Genomic DNA, 19936 nt, shown 5'->3' with positions numbered 1-19936 from the left:
TTATCTTTATGTACTCTGCCCTGCAAACATTCAAAAGATTATTTTCTTTACAATTAAAAAGTGTGATTTTTTTTTCTTCAGCTACAGATCAAAAGTTCCTTTAATTTTCTTGAGACCGTGCCTTTAAAAAATAATCAGATTAGGTGCAATAAATCATAGCCTCTGAAAAGAGTTAATTAAACATTTTGACTCTCTATAATTTTTTTCATAATTAAGAAACACTAGAAATACAGATACTAAAACTTCTAAAAAATGGATTTATAATAAGCCCAGGAGTAAATTGGTGGCTTTTTTTTTGGAAATCAGATATCATATGTTAAATGACATTCATACAAGAACGTGAGGAGAAAGTGTTTGGGAATTGTTACACTAGTTACAAAAAACATTGCTAAGGATTTCTCTGATAAATTTAATATTTTAATACAGCACCCAGTATTTATCAAAAGAGAGCAAGAAGAGAGGTTTTAAAAACCAGATTTTTAAAAAAGTAATCAGATTGCTTTATTTTCCTTCTGATAATATTTGCTTTAAATATTCTTAAATAAATTTTTTCAAAAAGTTGCTCTGATAAAATATCTATCAGCTACACTGTAAAAAGAAGGGATATCCCTAGAGCCACAAACAGAATATAGGAGTATATCTCAAAGGCTTTCTGAGGAGATTGAGGTTGCTGCTGACTTGACAGTTTATCTGGAATGGCCCCGCATGTCCCTTTAATCAGAATTAAAGTGATTAGTATCATTTGAGAGTAGTGACTCTAGGCTAAGCCATTTAAATACAGAGAAAACTGCCTTAACCTCAAAGGGCCATATTAGGAAACTTATTAGGATTGTAATATCCACTAAATTCTGCATATTTATAGTGGCCCTGAAAATCATGTGTGTGTTTAAGGCAAAGTTAAAACAAAAAAATCAGAATGTCTTTCAAAGTAACATTTTGTCCCATTTTTTTGAAAGTTATTTTCTAAGTTTGTTTTTTCTTTTTGACACTTTAAGGAAAAATGTAATGAAATAGGTAAACCTGGATAGTATATGATTATGCATTATCGTCAATCTCAAAGAGCTGTAGTAATGATTAAATGAGAAATTAATAAAGCACTCTGTCCCTGGCACTGAGGAAGCACTCAACAAGTGCGTGAGCTGCTGTCACCTCTGCCATCACGCTGCTGCCACCGCCACTTCTGTTACTATTATTACAATAAGCACACTGGCTTTTAGATCCAATACTGAGTTCCAGATCTCTTTTTAAAAGTTCTTTTTCATTTTGATATTTTGCTAGGAACTTATTTCTATGTATATCCTGTGATCATGTAGAGAAATCTGTTTTCCATTCATCTAAGTTTTTCTCAAGTCAGATAGGTTCTATGATACAGGCATGGCAGTAGTCTGCTAGGCTCCCATGAGTAGAAACATGGCTTGGCAACAGCTTTTTCTGATGTGCGGTCTCTGTAACAGACAGCGTCCTTTTTTCCCCACCCCCAGAGCAATCAAGAGGACATGGACGTAGAGATAAAATGGGTTAGCTCACATAGACAGCTGACCTTAACCTTTATTTCCACTAATCAGCATCTTAGATAGTTTTTAAAATCTACTTATTTCATTTCCTTTTGTCTATACTTAAACAAGTAAATTGTTGGTTTGAGCCATCTTTTTTGATACATTAAAGGACATCCTAATTCTGTTCATCTCTGCTATCTTCCTGAAAGTATTTTCAGCCCTCTTGTCCATAATCAGTAAGCTTATTTATAAACAGCCAAAAACATTGCATGTGGATGTGGTTGTGATTTTATTTTAGAGAGAAGGGGGGAAATGGGAATGGCCTAAATGCTAGAGAGGTGAGGAAAGGGGAGGGAAGGACCAGATCTGATTTAATTTATTTTAGCCTCTCAGTCTAATTTCTTTCACTTAGTACATTGGCATCCACAAAACACTTTCTCTTTTTTTTTTCTGCACTCAAAGAGCCCGTGTCTTTAAAAGTACTTACCTTCCTGCCTTTTTTTGTTGTTTCTTTGCTTAAACTAATTTATTTTATCTTGTATACTGAAGGAGACAATTTAGTACCTAATGATACCTCATTATAATCCTAAGCAATGTCTTTTTTTCCAGCTTTATTGAGATACAGTGGATGTATAACATTGCTTAAGGTGTGTAATGGCGTTGATTTGATAGACTTACATATTGCAAAATGATTACCACCACAGCATTAGCTAGGCATAATGTCTTAAACATGGCCAACTTTTAATTAATGTTTGAAAATTGAGGGGGGAGGAGATAGGGGAATGGGTAGAACAGATGAAGGGGATTAAGAGGTACAAACCTCCAGTTATAAAATAAATAAGTCACAGGGATGAAAAGTACAACATAGGGAATAAAGTCAATAATATTGTAATAATGTTGTTTAGTGACAGGTGGTAACTACACTTAACATGGTGAACATTGAGATTGAGTAATGTATAGAATTGTCAAATCACTATGTTGTACGCCTGAAATTAATATAACATTGTATGTCAGCTATACTTCAATAAAAAAAATTTGTAGAAGTTTGAAAATCGGATGATTTCATTTTGGCTTCTGCTTATTAACTGAGCACTTACTACATGTTAGGCACTATGTGGAGCTCAAGGACAACAAAGATGGATACAGTATAATGTGCTCTCCAGGGCTCACCAGCTAGGGGGTAAAACAGACATGTAAGTAAATAAGTGCAGTGATTTTGATGAGTGTTGTGTAAGACACAGACAAGCTTAAGTAGGTATACAGAAAACAAGAGAGTTTACTTTGTCTGGAGAGATTGGAGAAAGGAGGTCTTATTTTATTTTTTTGTTGTCATTAAAGCTCCTGATTCTTACTGTGAATAACAGTTATCTGGGTGAAGAGAGATTTTTTGAACTACCACTGAGCACCATGCTAGGTGCTTGAAGGGCTTCACGGTGCATACTCTGGAGGAACATAAAGTCTAAATGAGGAGACAAGACATAAATATTATGAAAAGATAAAAAATAATTCAAGACCATAATAGAAGAGCTATCACAAGATAGTTTTTGAGTAGTTTCCCAGTGAATTAATTGTCCAAATAATAATTGCTAATAGAATTTAAAGGACTAGCTCACTATGGTCTAACATGATGAGGAAAGTCTTCCTTACTCATACTATATCTGTTCTCCATCCTCATCCAGACCTCTAGTCTCCTGGTGATTCCTGTTTCTCCTGCCTATTAGCCCTCTATGGGTTTACTTTCTTCCCTCTCTCTTCTAAAGCATTGGTTCATCATTTCAGCCTGTCTCTATGCCCTCATTGTCATGTCCTGCCAGTCTTGAAGCACCCAACCCCAGATCTGTCAGACCACCTTCCTTCTCCACTTCTAAACTCAGGCTGCTCAGTCTTGTGGGACAGTTTTACCTAACCCAGCAGTTTGGTCCATCCTCTCCACTGTATGCAGAGTTGTTTCTCAAAAAGCAGATCTCTGTTTAGAATCCTCTATGGCTCCCCTCTGTCTTTATGATTAAGAGCAAACTTGTATTGTCATTTTGCATTTATTAATAATCTGCAGCCTCATCAGGGAAATCTATGTTTTCCTGGCTTCTGCACCTTCTTTTTTGCCGGAATAACTCTGGTTTAAGGTCATCAGTAACCCATCTGGCTATAACCTACATCTCATCATGGCAATCCCCTTTATAATGCTCCTACCCCACTCCACACGGACATACATGTACTTTCCTGGTCCCATTGCCTGCTAAGGCCCCTCCTTTAGAGGCCTTGTCCTTTGCTTTACACTGTATACTTAGCACACCTAGCACAAGGCATGGTAAATATTTGTTGAGAATAAGTGAGGTTTAAGCTAGTCATAAAGAATGAGAACATTCTAGGCCAGAGAACACATGGCCAAATACAGAAAACAGTTATGTGTCTATGGCACATTTAGAGAACAATGACCAAGTCGCTGTGGGTTAAAAAGCTATGCTTTGCTGAGAGCAGCATTCAGGTGTCTTTCCATCCATACATATTTTTTAAGATTTTATTTATTTATTTGACAGAGAGAGACAGTGAGAGAGGGAACACAAGCAAGGGGAGTGTGAGAGGGAGAAGCAGGCTTCCCACCGAGCAGGGAGCCCAATGTAGACGCTTAACGGCTGAGCCACCCAGGTGCCCCTTTCCATCCGTATTTTATCCAAAGTTTTCTTGACACTTCTCACCTGCAGCTGTTCCAGTCTTCTCTTGACTCTCTGGTTCTTCTACTGTTCTCTCTTGAATTTGATCTATTTGGGCTTTAGATCCACTGCTCCACCAGAATGGCTGTTATTTGAGGTCACTAGTAACTTCCGTGTGCTAAACCTAGTGGGCATGTCTCACTTGCCATCTTACTTGATCTGTCCACATCATCTGACAAGGTGATCACTCCATTTTTGTCTATATACTTCTTCCAGGATACCATACTATCTTGGTTTTCCTCCTTCCTCACTAGTTGTAATTTCTTCCTCAATTCCTCAGCCTCTAGACAATAGAGTACCCCAGGTTCAGCCCTCATAGTCTTTCAGTCCACACTCATTCCCCCACTGAATCAATTCCAACCTTTTATCTTCAGACACCATTCACATGCTAATGACTCCTCAGTTTATATCTCTAATCCATATCTCCCTCCCTGAACTCCGTGACTCTTGCAGCTAACTTCCTATTAACATCTCCCCTCAGAAGTCTAATAGCTATCCCAAACTTAACATATCCAAAATTAAACTCTTAATCTTCCCCTAAAAAGCTGCTTCTCCTGCAGTTTTTCCCATTTTTAGTTTATGGCAACTGCTGCTTTCCACTTGCTGAGGCTAGAACTTGGATTCTCACACTTCACAACTAGCCTGTCAAGAAGTCTTTCAAAATGTATCCAGATGTAACCACTTCACTGTTATCATCATGTTCAATCACCTGAATTATTATAGTGACATCCTGATTCTTCTCACCTTTGATGTCCTACCATCTGTAAGTAGAGTATACCACCATGCAAGACCCTACCGTGGCTCCCACTTCACTGAGAATAAAATTAAATTATAACAGCCTGCAAGACCAGTCTGGCCCCCTATACCTATCTCATCTCCTGTCCTACTTCTTTTCCTGTATGTGGTGGTTCAGCAACACCAGCTTCTTTACAGTTCTTTAGTTATGCCACTGCTTCTACCTTGGGGCCTTTGCTCTTGCTTTTCTTTCTGAAATGTTCTTTCCCCACATAGTCACATGGCTCACTCCCTCACTTCATTTCGGTCTTTGCTTAAATGACACCATTTTAGTGAGGACTACCCTAACTAATCATTGTATTCGGAGTTATAACCCACCTGTTCCCTTACCTTCTTGGGTTTCCCGCCGGGCCACTTATCACCTTGTATCATGCTGTTCAGTCATCTTACTTGTTTTGTTTACTTTTCGTTGACTGCCTTCTCCATGCTGGAAAACAAGCTCCATAAAGGCAAGGATTTGTCTCTTTTCTTCATAAAACAATGCCTAACACAAGTTTCTAAAGTTAGGAATTTACATCCTTTGGAGAAAGTCTTTTGGAGATCTTAAGCTTCACTTCAGTAAATTCTCTAGCCATAAGAAAAGATATGTGAACCCCAAATATAAAGAAGATATTTTCGCCAGGAAGATTTGTTAATGGCTGTAGTCTACATGCATCATTATCATGCTCCTCATTGTCATTTGGTATTAAATTATGTTTAGTCCACTCTAGGAAACAAACTGAGGATTTCAGAGAGGAGGGGGTTGGGGGAATGGGCTAGCCTGGTGATGGGTATTAAGGAGGGCACGTATTGCAATGAGCACTGGGTGTTATATGCAAACAATGAAGCATGGAACACTACATCAACAACTAATGAAGTACTGTATAGTGACTAACATAACAATAAAAAATAAAAATAAATAAATCTTTAAAGAAAAACAAATTATTTTTAGTCCAATGATTGATACAGGACTAGATTTTAGATTGCCTCCCCTCTCCCACAACTAACAAGGCTTTAATCAGGGCATTAAGGAGTTCTAAATAGGCATTGCTTTTAAATCTGCATATCAGGAGGGGGCTGGGAGCATGAGTGGGAGGATGTCATGTCCCAGTGATTAATGATCTGTAGGAAGCTGAAAAGGGGAGAGTAATATACACAGTATTTCTACCCCCTGGAGTAGGAATGCAAACACCATTGTGCAGATCTGTGCATAGTCACTGACTTCCTGGTAGCTGGAGAATTTCATACACTCTTCTACCACAAATAAAACTGTCAGAGAAGTGACAGAGCTCAAAAAGCGGGCCTTCCTTACTTAAAAAGAATAGCTCAAACACAGTGAGCCAGAAAATTAATTTTGTAGTTGTTTGGAAACCCAGTTGTTTAATAAGAAACGAGAAAATGGGAACTTTCCTTGAAAAGCCTAAAACCTCCAAATATTTGTTGAATCAAACTCTACATTTGGTGTTAAATTTACCGGATTCCTGGAAACTGCTTATTTTAAATGAATTTAAAGGGAAACATTCCTTTGTAATGAAATGCATTGTCTTAAACTTTTCAGTGTGGTCTCTATGGTAGATTTAGAGAATCATACTATCAATGAACTCCAGTGCCTATTGCCCTGTGTTGAAAAAAAATCCTAACATTTCAAAGTGGTTTATACAGTTTTAGAAAGTAATTCTATGGTAGAGTTCTTTTGTTTGTTTCCATCCCCAGTGAATCTGTGATATTTAATAACAGTTTCCAAATGCTTAAGTCAGAAGCGAAACATTTTAAAGTCTAGATAAGGAACTACAGATGTTTGCAAAAAATTTTTTAAGAAAGCTTGTGGGAAAAGCATTGTATTTCAATGAACTGTGATTTTTTACAAATAAACAAAATTAGTGCCATTAACAGTAGCAGGTAGTAATCACAGCAGCAGCAAAAGATTTTTCATGGGGATCACCAAATAACTTATATTTTACCAGGAATCATTTATTCACAGGACTTGTTATTTTTGTCCATGGCTCAGATTTTTTTGATACCCTTTACATTACTACTCACTGTTCTGCATTGTCTAATTTTTAAACTTTGATTTCTTATGGATATTTTTTCCATGATATAAAAAGAAAGGAAGGAAATACTCATTCTTGGAGAAATGAGAGCTACACTTCAGATTGAAAGAAAGAAAATAAATGTATATTTTATTTCTGTTTTGTTGTTGTTTGTTTTATTTTTGAGGGTGTCACTATAATCTAAATTAAAAGGAACTACTATGGTCTAAATTAAGACAGCATCAGATAGATTAAGCCCCGAGTTTGGTTTCCAAGTGGTTAGACCTTTCGATTGCATTTGCGAGAGTTTATTTTTAGTCAGGATGTGGTTATTTTTAGATCTGCTTCTCTGTCACTAGGAAATGTAATGCCTGTCTTTCCATTGTTGTTTATCAGGAAGTTCTGAGGCACAGGCTTAGAAGATCCAGTTAGCAGAGAACACCACCTCCTTTTAGATGAAAGAATGTGAAATAATGCCTGAAGGAAAATCTGTTAATGGAGAACATGTCTAATTTTTAAATTATTAGTGTCACTTTAATCTCTTACACGCTGAGCAACAGAACAACATTTTTAGAGAATACCAAAAACACAAGGTTTGGGTTCCCCCTACTGGTGTGCATCCCAGGTGCGTGTGTTCATTAATAACGTAGCAGAAAGGCCTAGGGGATAAAGATTTGAAATGGCTATGTTGGCCTTTTTTAAAGAGACCTGTTGATGAGAAAAGGAGAAAAAGCACCATAACCCATTTTCTGCTAATGTCTTTTAAAAAATGGGATGATCTGAAAATTGTATTTTTTTACCTCTAGAAAGAACAAAACTTAATACTATAATATTTGGTTTTTAATGTTGTTGCCTCTGTGATAAGCTGCTTATATACAGCTTCTCAGATGCTTTATGTTGTAATCTAAGGAATAATAAAACACCGTGGCCCCACAAAAGGACTTAAGACCCCAAGGAAAAAATAGAAAGCTAGCATTGTGTCATAATAAAATTAAAGAGCTGGTGTAAAAGCTCACTAACTCCTATTTTAGCATTTCAGAAAGTGACATGACATCATGTGATTGTGTGTGTCCATTTAACATCTGTTCTTTCTAATTTGTCATATGTGTATTTAAAACAGTTCTCTTTATTTTCTGTCTCTTAGTCAGTAAATGCCAAGTAATATTAAAGGCTTGTTTTGAAAAAGAAAAATTTTAATTGACTCCTAGAAGTCATTTTTGAACTTCTTATTATGTTTACATTTTAAAGGACTATTCAATGAAATTAAAATATTGCATTTTTAAATTGCTTTTCAGCAATGCAGTCAACCTTTTAAGCAATGTTCCGGTCTCTTGTTTGGATGTTCTCATTTGTCCATTAACCCATGAAGAAACAGCCCAAGAGGCAACGACACTAGATGAACTGCCCAGTGATAAAACAGCTGAGAAAGAAACTGTTTTGAAAAACAATACCATGGTATACAATGGTATGAATATGGAAGCCATTCATGTTTTACTCAATTTTATGGAGAAGAGAATAGACAAGGTAAGGCTGATAAAACGGAGGCCTTGGGAAGATGTTTCTAAAGAATGTAAATGTGCCATATATGCAGACATCACAGGATGTCTTTTAAATTTAAGCTTTTTTTTAATAGCTGACATTTTACATAATTGTACCCTGGAAATCATTTTATTACAGTATATGATTAGTTTCAAAAACCAAGTGAATTTATTTGTTTAAAGCCAAAAATTTTGTTGATGCAAGACCAAAATTGTGACTAGTGCCTGAAAACGAAGGAAAAATTAATTACTTTTCCATGTAGGTATTTTGTAAGACCTAGAAGTAAAAATCCTCCCCCCCCCAAAAAAAACTTCATGGTATTTTCCATAATACCTAAAAGCTATCTTAAAAAAAAAAATCATCAACTTTTCATTTGTCGTGAGCTGCTTTTTTTCTCTTGTCTGTCACTTGTTTTGTCAGGTTAACTATATTAAAAGGCAGCAAGGTGTTGTGGGTGGGTCATCAAAACCTTTGCCTCATTTGAGCCCATTGGCTCAGCCAGTGAGGCCCCCTACAAAATGTAGGAAAATCCAGGGAGGATAAAAATGGACATTAATAAACATGAAGACAACTGATGGAATGGAAACATTGTTAGAAAAATAATTTCTTAAATAGTTTGTAAAGCTTTGGTAACATAAAATGTTTCTCCCTCAAAAAAGGAATACTAACATACTCAGTTATATAGAGGAAAGTAATACCGTTAGAAACTAATACAGTATGTCTGGTTTTCTTTATAGGGAAGCAGCTATAGAGAAGGTCTAACTCCAGTTCTCAGCTTATTAACAGAATGTTCCCGAGCCCATCGAAACATCAGAAAATTTCTCAAAGATCAGGTAACTGCCTAATGCAAATTACACCTCATAGTTAATTTTCTTATATGTGGTTTTTAAAAATAGAATTAATGAGTTGCATTCTTTCATAATGGTTTTCCTTCATAAAATCAGAAACTCAGAAAAGTTAGTTTTAACCTTTGAAATCTTCCTAATCCAGAAAAAAGTGACCCTCTGTATTTTTCTGAGTCATTCATTCATTTATTCAACAAAGAGTTGAGATCTATTTTGTGCTGTCTTCTAAACACTGAAAGACAAATGGAGTCTTTGCCTTGTGGAGTTTACCTTATAGTGAGGGACAAAAAGGAAATGAATAAATATATGTTATAATGGCATGTAGTGATGTTTTCTAAAGAAAGACAGCAGGAGAAGGGGAGACAGGGAAATGGGGAGGGCCTCTCTGAGAAAGTGACATTTGAGCAAAAATTTGAATCAGTAAGAAAAGGATCCCTGAGAAACTCTGGAAGAAGAATGTAGAGAGAATAAGTTCAAAGTCCCTGAGATGAGAGGATGCTTTGGTATGCTTATGGAAAAGCAAAGAGGCTAGGCCAGGTTGGGAGGAGAGTGGTAGATGAAGTTAAAAAAAAAAAAAAAGTAAGCAAGAACCAGATGGCCTAAGGTTGTATAGGACTTTTGATTCTCTTCTAAGTGAGATGGGAAAGCATTGGACCATTTTGAGAAGGGGAGTTAAATGAAGGGGACATCATTTATATTTTAAAATACTCTGACTACTATATGTAGGATAGACTAGGAGAATGTGAGTAGATGCAAGGTGGCCAGCTGAAAAAGAGCTGATGGTAAAGGTTTGGAGTAGGATGGTAGCAGAATTCATGGTAAGAATTCATTCCACCAGTGGTCTTCGGTCCATCCGTCCATATCATATACCCTTTGTCTCCCCTTCTATCATAATGGGTGAATTGTTCCTGCTTTCTTCTGTGGCCAGCCTCTGCACTTGTGTTCTGAATTCCTTTCCTTCTCACCTTCTCAGGAGCTTTGCTCCTGCATTTATTTCCTCTCTTCTTACGTAAATCTTTTTTTTTTTTTTAATGTATTGGGTCATTTCTGTCTTCACCCAAACACATCTTCTATCTTAGAAACAAAGCAAAAAAAAACTTCTCTCAATTTCACTTCTCATACTGCCTCCCCATCACTCTGCTCTTCTTAGTGCAGTGTTCCTCAGAAGAGTTTTTCATACTCACCCTCCCTACTCTTTTTACTCATCTTTCTCTCCTGAACCCACTGAAATTAGGCTTTCATACTTTCCACCCCACTGCAAAGGTGCTCTTCAAAAGTCATCAACCAGTATTGCCAAATCTGATAGTTCTCAAATCTTTTTCTTTTTTTAATGCATTCCCCCAATGCATTTTGATGTAACTGGGTATTCCATCCTTCTTGAAATATTTTCTTCACTTGGTTTCTAGGACACAATAGGGAACCTCTTTGCAATGTCTGAGTTCCCCGAGACAATATTGTCTTTGTCTCCACTCCCACTCCCCTGGTGATCTCAGTCAGCAGTCAAGGTTTTGAAAATCATCTATATGCTGATGACTCCCAAATTTATATCTCTAGCCCTGACCTGTCCCTCAGCTCCAGACTGATATAACAAGCTGCCCAGTCATCTCCTCCCATTGGATGGATAGATAGAAGTCTTAAGTTTAACATATCCCAAACTAAGCTCTTGATTTCCCATCCCTTCACCCTGTTTCTTTCCTTCTTTCCACATTTCAGTATGTGGTACCACCATTCACCCCGCTGCTCTTTTTTTGCCATATAGAATTTCCCTTGTTAAATGAACCAGCTTTATTTTCCCCCTTTATGTTTACGGTCAAGATTTAGTAGGCACCTTACTACATGCAAAGCACATTAGTAGATACTGCTGCTAAGGAGAGGTTAGAAAGTAGAGACTCCATCTTTGAGGATTTACAGTCCATTGGAAGAAGACAGTAGTACCATGAAAGCATGAATAACCATTTAAGTCAAATAAAATAGTTAATGTATTAAGGTCATTTCCAATTTGATTATTTTAAGACATTCTGTGACTAGGAGTACTTGGTAAAGAATAATAAATGAACTGTGAGTTAAGATGGTGGAGGAGTAGGGGACCCCCTTTTCAGCCGGTCCCCTGAGTCGAGTTGGATAGGTACCAGACCAGCCTGAACATCCACGGAATCAGCCTGAGACGCAGGAAGATACATCTGGATCTCTACAAATGAACATCTCCAGCGCTGAGTATTGAGGTACGAAGCGGGGAGCCGTGAAACCACGCATAGATATCAGAAGATAAACGGAAGGGGGAGGGAACCGCCGCATTCGGGCGCCGGGAGGAGGTAGCCACCTGCACAGGGGAGCAGGCGGACTCGCAGACCGGCACCTGCGAGAGAGCAGACTGAGACTGTGAGCCAGGGAATGCGTGCAACCAGACTGAAACAGAGCTCTGGTGTGCTCACTGGAACCAGACTGAGACCGGGAGCTCCGAAGTGCGCGGGAGCGGCTGGCGGTGTTAGAAACACAAAGGACAGAGACGCGCCGGCCCTGGAAGTGAGGGCTGGGACGCCGGGTGTGGGGCACACATCCTGGGACGCTGCTGGGTTTAGCAGCACCAACAGAAACAGAGTTAAAGTGGCCAGAACATCAGTGGAGAACGGTCCGCGATCCCTCTGTTCTGAGACAGAGGCTGAGATTCGGCCACTGCTGCTCTGACTCTCAGAAGAGGCACAGCAAACTGCCAGGGAAAGCTGCCAGAGAACAAAAGCCCGGAAATACCGGCTCACAGTGTGCCCATCCCCATCCCCCCTCACAGGGGACACAGAGACTCTACCTGAACAGGGTTGCCTGAGTATCAGAGCGGCAGGCCCCTCCCCCAGAAGGCAGGCTGAAAAATCAAGAAGCCCACATCCCTAAGTTCCCTATAAAACAAGTTGTGCACGGCCTGGGTCCCGGTCAATAATTTGGGCTCTGGACAACCCCGCAACCTCTCCTCATCAGAATGACGAGAAGGAGAAATCCCCCCCAGCAAAGAAAAGACAATGAGTCTGTGGCCTCTGCCACAGAACTAATGGATATGGATATAACCAAATTATCAGAAATGGAATTCAGAGTAACAATGGTCAAGATGATGTGTAGACTTGAAAAAAGTATTAACGAAAATGTTAATGAGAATATAGAATCTCTAAGGTCAGAAATGAGAGCGAATCTGGCAGAAATTAAAAATTCTATGACCCAAATGCAGTCAAAACTAGAGGCTCTGACGGCCAGGGTGAATGAGGCAGAAGAACATATCAGCGAACTGGAGTATGGGTTAGTAGAAGAGAAAGCTAAAATAGAATCTGGACTCAAAAAAATCCATGCTCAAGAATGTAGGTTACAGGAGATTACTGACTCAATGAAACGTTCCAATGTCAGAATCATCGGCATCCCCAAGGGGGTGGAGAAAAACAGAGGTCTAGAAGAGATATTTGAACAAATTGTAGCTGAAAACTTCCCTAATCTAGCAAAGGAAACAAACATTCATGTCCAGGAGGCAGAGAGGACCCCTCCCAAGCTCAACCAGGACAAACCTACGCCACGTCACGTCATAGTGCAATTCGCAAATATTAGATCAAAGGATACAGTATTGAAAGCGGCCAGGGAAAAGAAATTTCTCACGTACCAAGGCAAAGGTATCAGAATTATGTCAGACCTGTCTACACAGACCTGGAATGAGAGAATGGGTTGGCGGGGGCATTTTTAAAGCTCTTTCAGAGAAAAACATGCAGCCAAGGATCCTTTATCCAGCAAGGCTGTCATTCAGAATTGATGGAGAAATAAAGACCTTCCAGAATCGCCAGTCATTGACCAATTTCGTAACCACGAAACCAGCCCTACAGGAGATATTAAGGGGGGTTCTATAAAAGTAAAAAGGCCCCAAGAGTGGTAGAGAACAGAAAGTCACAATCTGTAGAAACAAAGACTTTACTGGCAACATGGCATCATTAAAATCATCTCTCTCAATAATCAGTCTCAATGTAAATGGCCTAAATGCTCCCATAAAACACCACAGGGTTGCAGATTGGATAAAAAGACATGACCCATCCATTTGCTGTCTACAAGAGACTCATTTTGAACCTAAAGATACATTCAGACTGAAAGTAAAGGGATGGAATACCATCTTTCACGCCAATGGACCTCAAAAGAAAGCTGGGGTAGCAATACTCATATCAGACAGATTGGATTTTAAACTAAAGACTATAGTTAGAGATACAGAAGGGCACTATATTATTCTTAAAGGAGGTATCCAACAAGTGCATATGACAATTATAAATATATATGCCCCCAACAGAGGAGCAGCAAGTTACACAAGCCAACTCTTAACCACAATAAAGAGACATATAGATAAAAATACGCTAATAGTAGGGGACCTCAACACTCCACTATCAGAAATAGAACACCCATGCAGAAAATCGACAAAGAAACAAGGGGTTTGAATGCCATACTCGACGAGTTGGACCTCATAAATATATATAGAACACTACACCCAGAACCAAAGAATACTCATTCTATTCTAATGCCCATGGAACATTCTCAAGAATAGACCATGTTCTGGGTCACAAAACAGGTTTCAACCGATACCAAAAGACTGAAATTATTCCCTGCATGTTCTCAGACCACAACGCTTTGAAATTGGAACTCAACCACAAGGAAAAATTTGGAGAAACTCAAACACTTGGAGACTAAGAACCATCCTGCTCAGGAATGATTCGATAAACCAGGAAATCAAAAATCAATTTAAACAATTTATGGAGACCAACGAGAATGAAAACACAGTGGTCCAAAACCTATGGGATACTGCAAAGGCAGTCCTAAGGGGAAAATACATAGCCATCCAAGCCTCACTCAAAAGAATAGAAAAATCTAAAATGCAGTTTTTATATTTTCACCTCAAGAAGCTGGAACAGCAACAGAGGGACAGGCCTAATCCACGCACAAGGAAGCAGTTGACCAAGATTAGAGCAGAAATCAATGAATTAGAAACCAGGAGTACAGTAGAGCAGATCAACAGAACTAGAAGCTGGTTCTTTGAGAGAATTAATAAAATTGACAGACCACTGGCAAGACTTATCCAAAAGAATAGAGAAAGGACCCAAATTAATAAAATTATGAATGAGAAAGGAGAGGTCACAACCAACACCAATGAAATTGGAAGGATTATTAGAAACTTTTATCAACAGCTTTATGCCAATAAATTAAGCAATCTGGAAGAGATGGAGGCCTTCCTGGAAACCTATAAACTACCAAGACTGAAACAGGAAGAAATTGATTTTTTAAACAGGCCAATTAATTATGAAGAGATTGAGTCAGTGATAAACAACCTTCCAAAAAACAAAACTCCAGGCCCGGATGGTTTTCCTGGGGAATTCTACCAAACATTCAAAGAAGAAATAATACCTATTCTCCTGAAGCTATTTCAAAAAATAGAAACAGAAGGAAAGCTACCAAACTCATTCTATGAGGCCAATATTACCTTGATCCCCAAACCAGGCAAAGACCCCATCAAAAAGGAGAATTACAGTCCGATTTCCCTAATGAATATGGACGCCAAAATCCTCAACAAGATCCTGGCTAATAGAATCCAACAGTACATTAAAAGGATTATCCATCATGACCAAGTGGGATTCACCCCTGGGATGCAAGGGTGGTTCAACATTCGCAAATCTATCAGTGTTATAGACTTTATCCAGAAGGAAAAATTCAAAACCATATGATTCTCTCAATAGATGCAGAAAAAGCATTTGACAAAATATAGCATCCTTTCCTGATTAAAACCCTTCAGAGTGTAGGGATAGAGGGTACATTCCTCAATCTCATAAAAACCATCTATGAAAAGCCTACAGCAAATACCATTCTCAATGGGGAAAAGCTGGAAGCCTTTCCCTTAAGATCAGGAACACGACAAGGATGCCCACTGTCGCCACTATTATTCAACATAGTACTAGAAGTCCTTGCAACAGCAGTCAGACAACAAAAAGGGATAAAAGGTATCCAAATCGGCAAAGAAGAAGTCAAACTGTCTCTCTTTGCAGATGACATGATACTCTATATGGAAAACCCAAAAGAATCCACTCCCAAACTATTAGAAGTTATAGAGCAATTCAGTAATGTGGCGGGATACAAAATCAGTGCTCAGAAATCAGTAGCATTTCTATACACAAATAATGAGACTGAAGAAAGAGAAATTAGGGAATCCATCCCATTTACAATAGCACCAAAAACCATACGTTACCTTGGAATTAACCAGAGACATAAAGGACCTATATTCTAGAAACTATAAATCACTCTTGAAAGACATTGAAGAAGACACAAAAAGATGGAAAAATATTCCATGCTCAGGGATCGGAAGAATTAACGTAGTTAAAATGTCCATGCTACCCAGAGCAATCTCCGCTTTCAGTGCTATCCCGATCAAAATACTGATGACATTTTTCAAAGAACTGGAACAAATAGTCCTTAAATTTGTATGGAACCAGAAAAGGCCCCGAATCTCCAAGGAACTGTTGAAAAGGAAAAACAATGCTGGGGGCATCACAATGCCGGATTTCGAGCTGTACTACAAAGCTGTGATCACAAAGACAGCATGATACTGGCACAAAAACAGACACACAGACCAATGGAACAGAATAGAGAACCCAGAAATGGACCCTCGGCTCTTTGGGCAACTAATATTTGATAAAGCAGGAAAAAACATCCGGTGGGAAAAAGACAGTCTCTTCAATAAATGGTGCTGGGAAAATTGGACAGCTACATGCAAAAGAATGAAACTTGACCACTCTCTCACACCATACACAAAGATAAACTCCAAATGGATGAAAGACCTTGATGTGAGACAGGAATCCATCAAAATCCTAGAGGAGAACATAGGCAGCACCCTCTACGACATCGGCCAAAGCAACCTTTTTCATGACACATCTCCAAAGGCAAGAGAAACAAAAGATAAAATGAACTTGTGGGACTTCATCAAGATAAAAAGCTTCTGCACAGCCAAGGAAACAGTCAAAAAAACTAAGAGGCAGCCCACGGAATGGGAGAATATATTTGCAAATGATACTACAGATAAAAGACTGGTATCCAAGATCTACAAAGAACTTCTCAAACTCAATACGCAAGAAACAAATAAACAAATCATAAAATGGGCAGAAGATATGGGCACTTTTCCAATGATGACATACAAATGGCTAACAGACACATGAAAAAATGTTCAAAATCATTAGCCATCAGGGAAATTCAAATCAAAACCACACTAAGATACCACCTTACGCCAGTTAGAATGGCAAAAATTGACAAGGCAAGAGACAACAATTGCTGGAGAGGATGTGGAGAAAGGGGATCCTTCCTACATTGTTGGTGGGAATGCAAGTTGGTACAGCCACTTTGGAAAACAGTGTGGAGGTCCCTTAAAAAGTTAAAAATTGAGCTACCCTATGACCCAGCCATTGCACTACTGGGTATTTACCCCAAAGATACAGACGTAGTGAAGAGAAGGGCCATATGACCCCAGTGTTCGTAGCAGCATTGTCCACAGTAGCTAAATCGTGGAAGGAACTGAGATGCCCTTCAACAGATGACTGGATTAAGAAGTTGTGGTCCATATATACAATGGAATATTACTCAGCTATCAGAAAGAACGAGTTCTCAACGTTTGCTGCAACATGGACAGCACTGGAGGAGATAATGCTAAGTGAAATAAGTCAAGCAGAGAAAGACAATTATATGATTTCTCTCATCTATGGAACATAAGAACTAGGAAGATTGGTAGGGGAAGAAAGGGATAAAGAAAGGGGGGTAATCAGAAGGGGGAATGAAGCATGAGAGACTATGGACTATGAGAAACAAACTGAGGGCTTCTGAGGGGAGGGGGGTGAGGGAATGGGATAGCCTGGTGATGGGTAGTAAGGAGGGCACGTATTGCGTGGTGCACTGGGTGTTTTATGCAACTAATGAATCATCGAACTTTACATCAGAGAAAAAAAAAGAATAATAAATGAAAAATATTTTTTAATATAGGAGATCCAGGTTCAACTGAACTGTTTTAGAGTTTGCTATCTCTGACCAAGATAGCCAAAAAAAAAAAAAAAAAAAAACCTGTTTGTTAAACACAACTTTATATGACAGCCTTGGGCCACGTATTATGTGGACAGATTATGAGACCCACTTTTTGTCCACAGAGTAGCACTACAGTATAGAGAGATGAAAGGTGACAAGTAGAGATGACTAAGATACAAGACACACAAAAATCAACTTTCCTTCTGAGAAAGATGCAGTCTAAACCATGAAGATTAAGAGAGGCAGAATGCAGAGTAACATGATTAATTCTGGTAATAGTATAAATGGAACAATGGCTAATTATTCACCCTATAGTTAATACCTGATTAAATCCAACTCATGCATACCCAAAGGAAATTGGTTTAAAGTATTTAGGCAGGTAGAAAGAGAACAGATGGTAGAAATTACTGACCCATTTTGGGTTAGTCTGGAGAGGCTTACAGAAGAGACAAGATTCTGTGGATTTGAAAGAGGAAATGGACAAGATTTGTCAAAAAAAAGAAAAGAAAAAATTTGTTGTAATATTTGGAAGGAACTAGAATGAGTCCATACAAATGCAATTTGGGAGTGATATATAAGAATAAAAGCAACAAACTTCTGTTTTAAAAAACTTGTTTTTAAGAAACCCAAAACACAGCTAACAAAATTTTGGGGTGATGACCTTTGTGAATAGATCTTTACTCTGGAACAATAGGCACATACTACATGAAATTAGATCTCTCATTCTTCAATACTTTCAGTATATAGAGACCATATAAAACTCGGTATGGTTGGCTGAATCAAACAATAAGGATTTGCTGTGTAATAACTTTGTGCTTATAGAGCACAGAAATCATGGTGCTCTGCCCTATTAGAAATATTGAAATATGGGCACGCCTGGGTGGCTCAGTCAATTAAACATCTGCTTTTGGCTCGGGTCATGATCCCAGGGTCCTGGGATCGAGTCCCACATCAGGCCCCCTGCTCGGCAGGGAGTCTGCTTTCTCCTTCTGCCTGCCGCTCTCTCTCCCTCTCTCTGACAAATAAATAAATTTAAAAAATCTTTTAAGAAAAAAGTAAAAGAAATATTGAAATATGGCTTCTGTAAACACTTTGGCTAGATTATTCCATTTTCTGAGATTTAGTTGCCATTTCTGTTCACAGCACCTCCAATACCTCCTGATACATGGTAGGCACTCAATATAAAAAGAGAGAGAGGAAAGAAGTCAGTTGAATGGATTAAATAAAATGACATACACATGAAGGGTCTGGCACAGTAAATTATTATTGGACTTCATTTTTATCCTCGTTTCCTTTCATAGTGCCTAGCTTATAGAAGGCACTTTTAAAAAGATATTTGTGGGGCACCTGCTGGCTCAGTCAGTAGAGCATATGACTCTTGATCTTGGGGTTCTAAATTCGAGCCCCACGGTGGGTGTAGAGATTACTTAAAATAAAATCTTTTAAAAAAGATATTTGAGGGGCACCTAGGTAGCGCAGTTGTTAAGCGTCTGCCTTCAGCTCAGGGCGTGATCCCGGCGTTACAGGATCGAGCCCCACATCAGGCTCCTCCACTGGGAGCCTGCTTCTTCCTCTCCCACTCCCCTTGCTTGTGTTCCCTCTCTGGCTGGCTGTCTGTCAAATAAATAAATAAAATCTTTAAAAAACAAAAAAGATATTTGAATTAATCCATTCTTCCTTCAATCAATAAATTTTTTTAAACACCTGTAATATGCCATGCACTGAGAACAGTAAACAAAACAAAGAAATCCCTGCCCCCATGGCACTGACTCTTGTGGAAGAAGGCCAACAGTAAAGAAACAATACTGTATCAGGTGGTGATGAGTGCTGTGAGGAAGATTAAAGCAGTAGGGGGGGTGCACAAAAAGAAGTCATGTCGGGTGGACAAGGTTAGTCATATAAGTTGTCAGGAAATATCTTCCTATAAGTAGCATCTGAACACAGACCTGAAGTAAGGGAATGAGCCACACAAGTTTCTAGAGAAAGAGTTTCTGGGCAGAGGGAGGAGCAAATGCAAAGACCATGAGAAAGGAAAGTGGGTGGTGTGTGTAAGGAGTTCCATGGAGGTCTGTGCAGCTGTAGCAGTGTCGGCCAGGAGTAACAGTAGAGATGAAGTTAGAAAAATAGCAAGAAGCTGGATTATGTGAAACCTAAGGGAGTGGTAAGGACATTGTTTTTCACTGTAAGATGAGAAGCCCTAGGAACTGGAAGACTTTGAGAAAAGGAATACATGATCTGACTTTCAGAGGATCCCTAGATGTTTTGTAGAGGATAAATCATAGAAGGACCAGGATGGAAGCAGAGACCACTGGGAGATTGTGGTAATAACCAGTTCAGGTGAGACACATAGGTAACCTGGATTTGAAATATTAGAGGGGGTAGTGAGAAGTGGCTGGATTATGGATATATTTCAGAGGTAGAAACAATATAATTTGCTGGTGGATTGGATATGGGGTGTGAAATAGAGAAGACTATTTCCA

At 38.7% G+C, this 19936-nt stretch overlaps 1 protein-coding gene across 9 annotated transcripts in view; it reads left to right on the top strand.

Annotated features, from left to right (window-relative positions):
- RIC8B (RIC8 guanine nucleotide exchange factor B) overlaps positions 1–19936 on the top strand; it is a 102704-nt gene that overhangs the window by 49085 nt on the left and 33683 nt on the right. For all 9 annotated transcript variants that reach the window (XR_008960818.1, XM_026499748.4, XM_026499746.4 and 6 more), the window contains 2 exons: positions 8307–8535; positions 9288–9383. Coding sequence is in view for 8 of the 9 variants with exons in the window: in XM_026499748.4 (XP_026355533.1) it covers positions 8307–8535; positions 9288–9383 (325 nt within the window). In the remaining variant the exon portion in view is untranslated. The remainder of the gene's footprint in view (positions 1–8306; positions 8536–9287; positions 9384–19936) is intronic.

The sequence above is a fragment of the Ursus arctos genome, unplaced genomic scaffold, assembly GCF_023065955.2.
Source record: "Ursus arctos isolate Adak ecotype North America unplaced genomic scaffold, UrsArc2.0 scaffold_21, whole genome shotgun sequence".
Lineage (NCBI taxonomy): Eukaryota > Metazoa > Chordata > Mammalia > Carnivora > Ursidae > Ursus > Ursus arctos.
The sequence above is the reverse complement of the archived record's forward strand: the minus strand, read 5'-3'. Positions and strand labels throughout refer to the sequence as shown.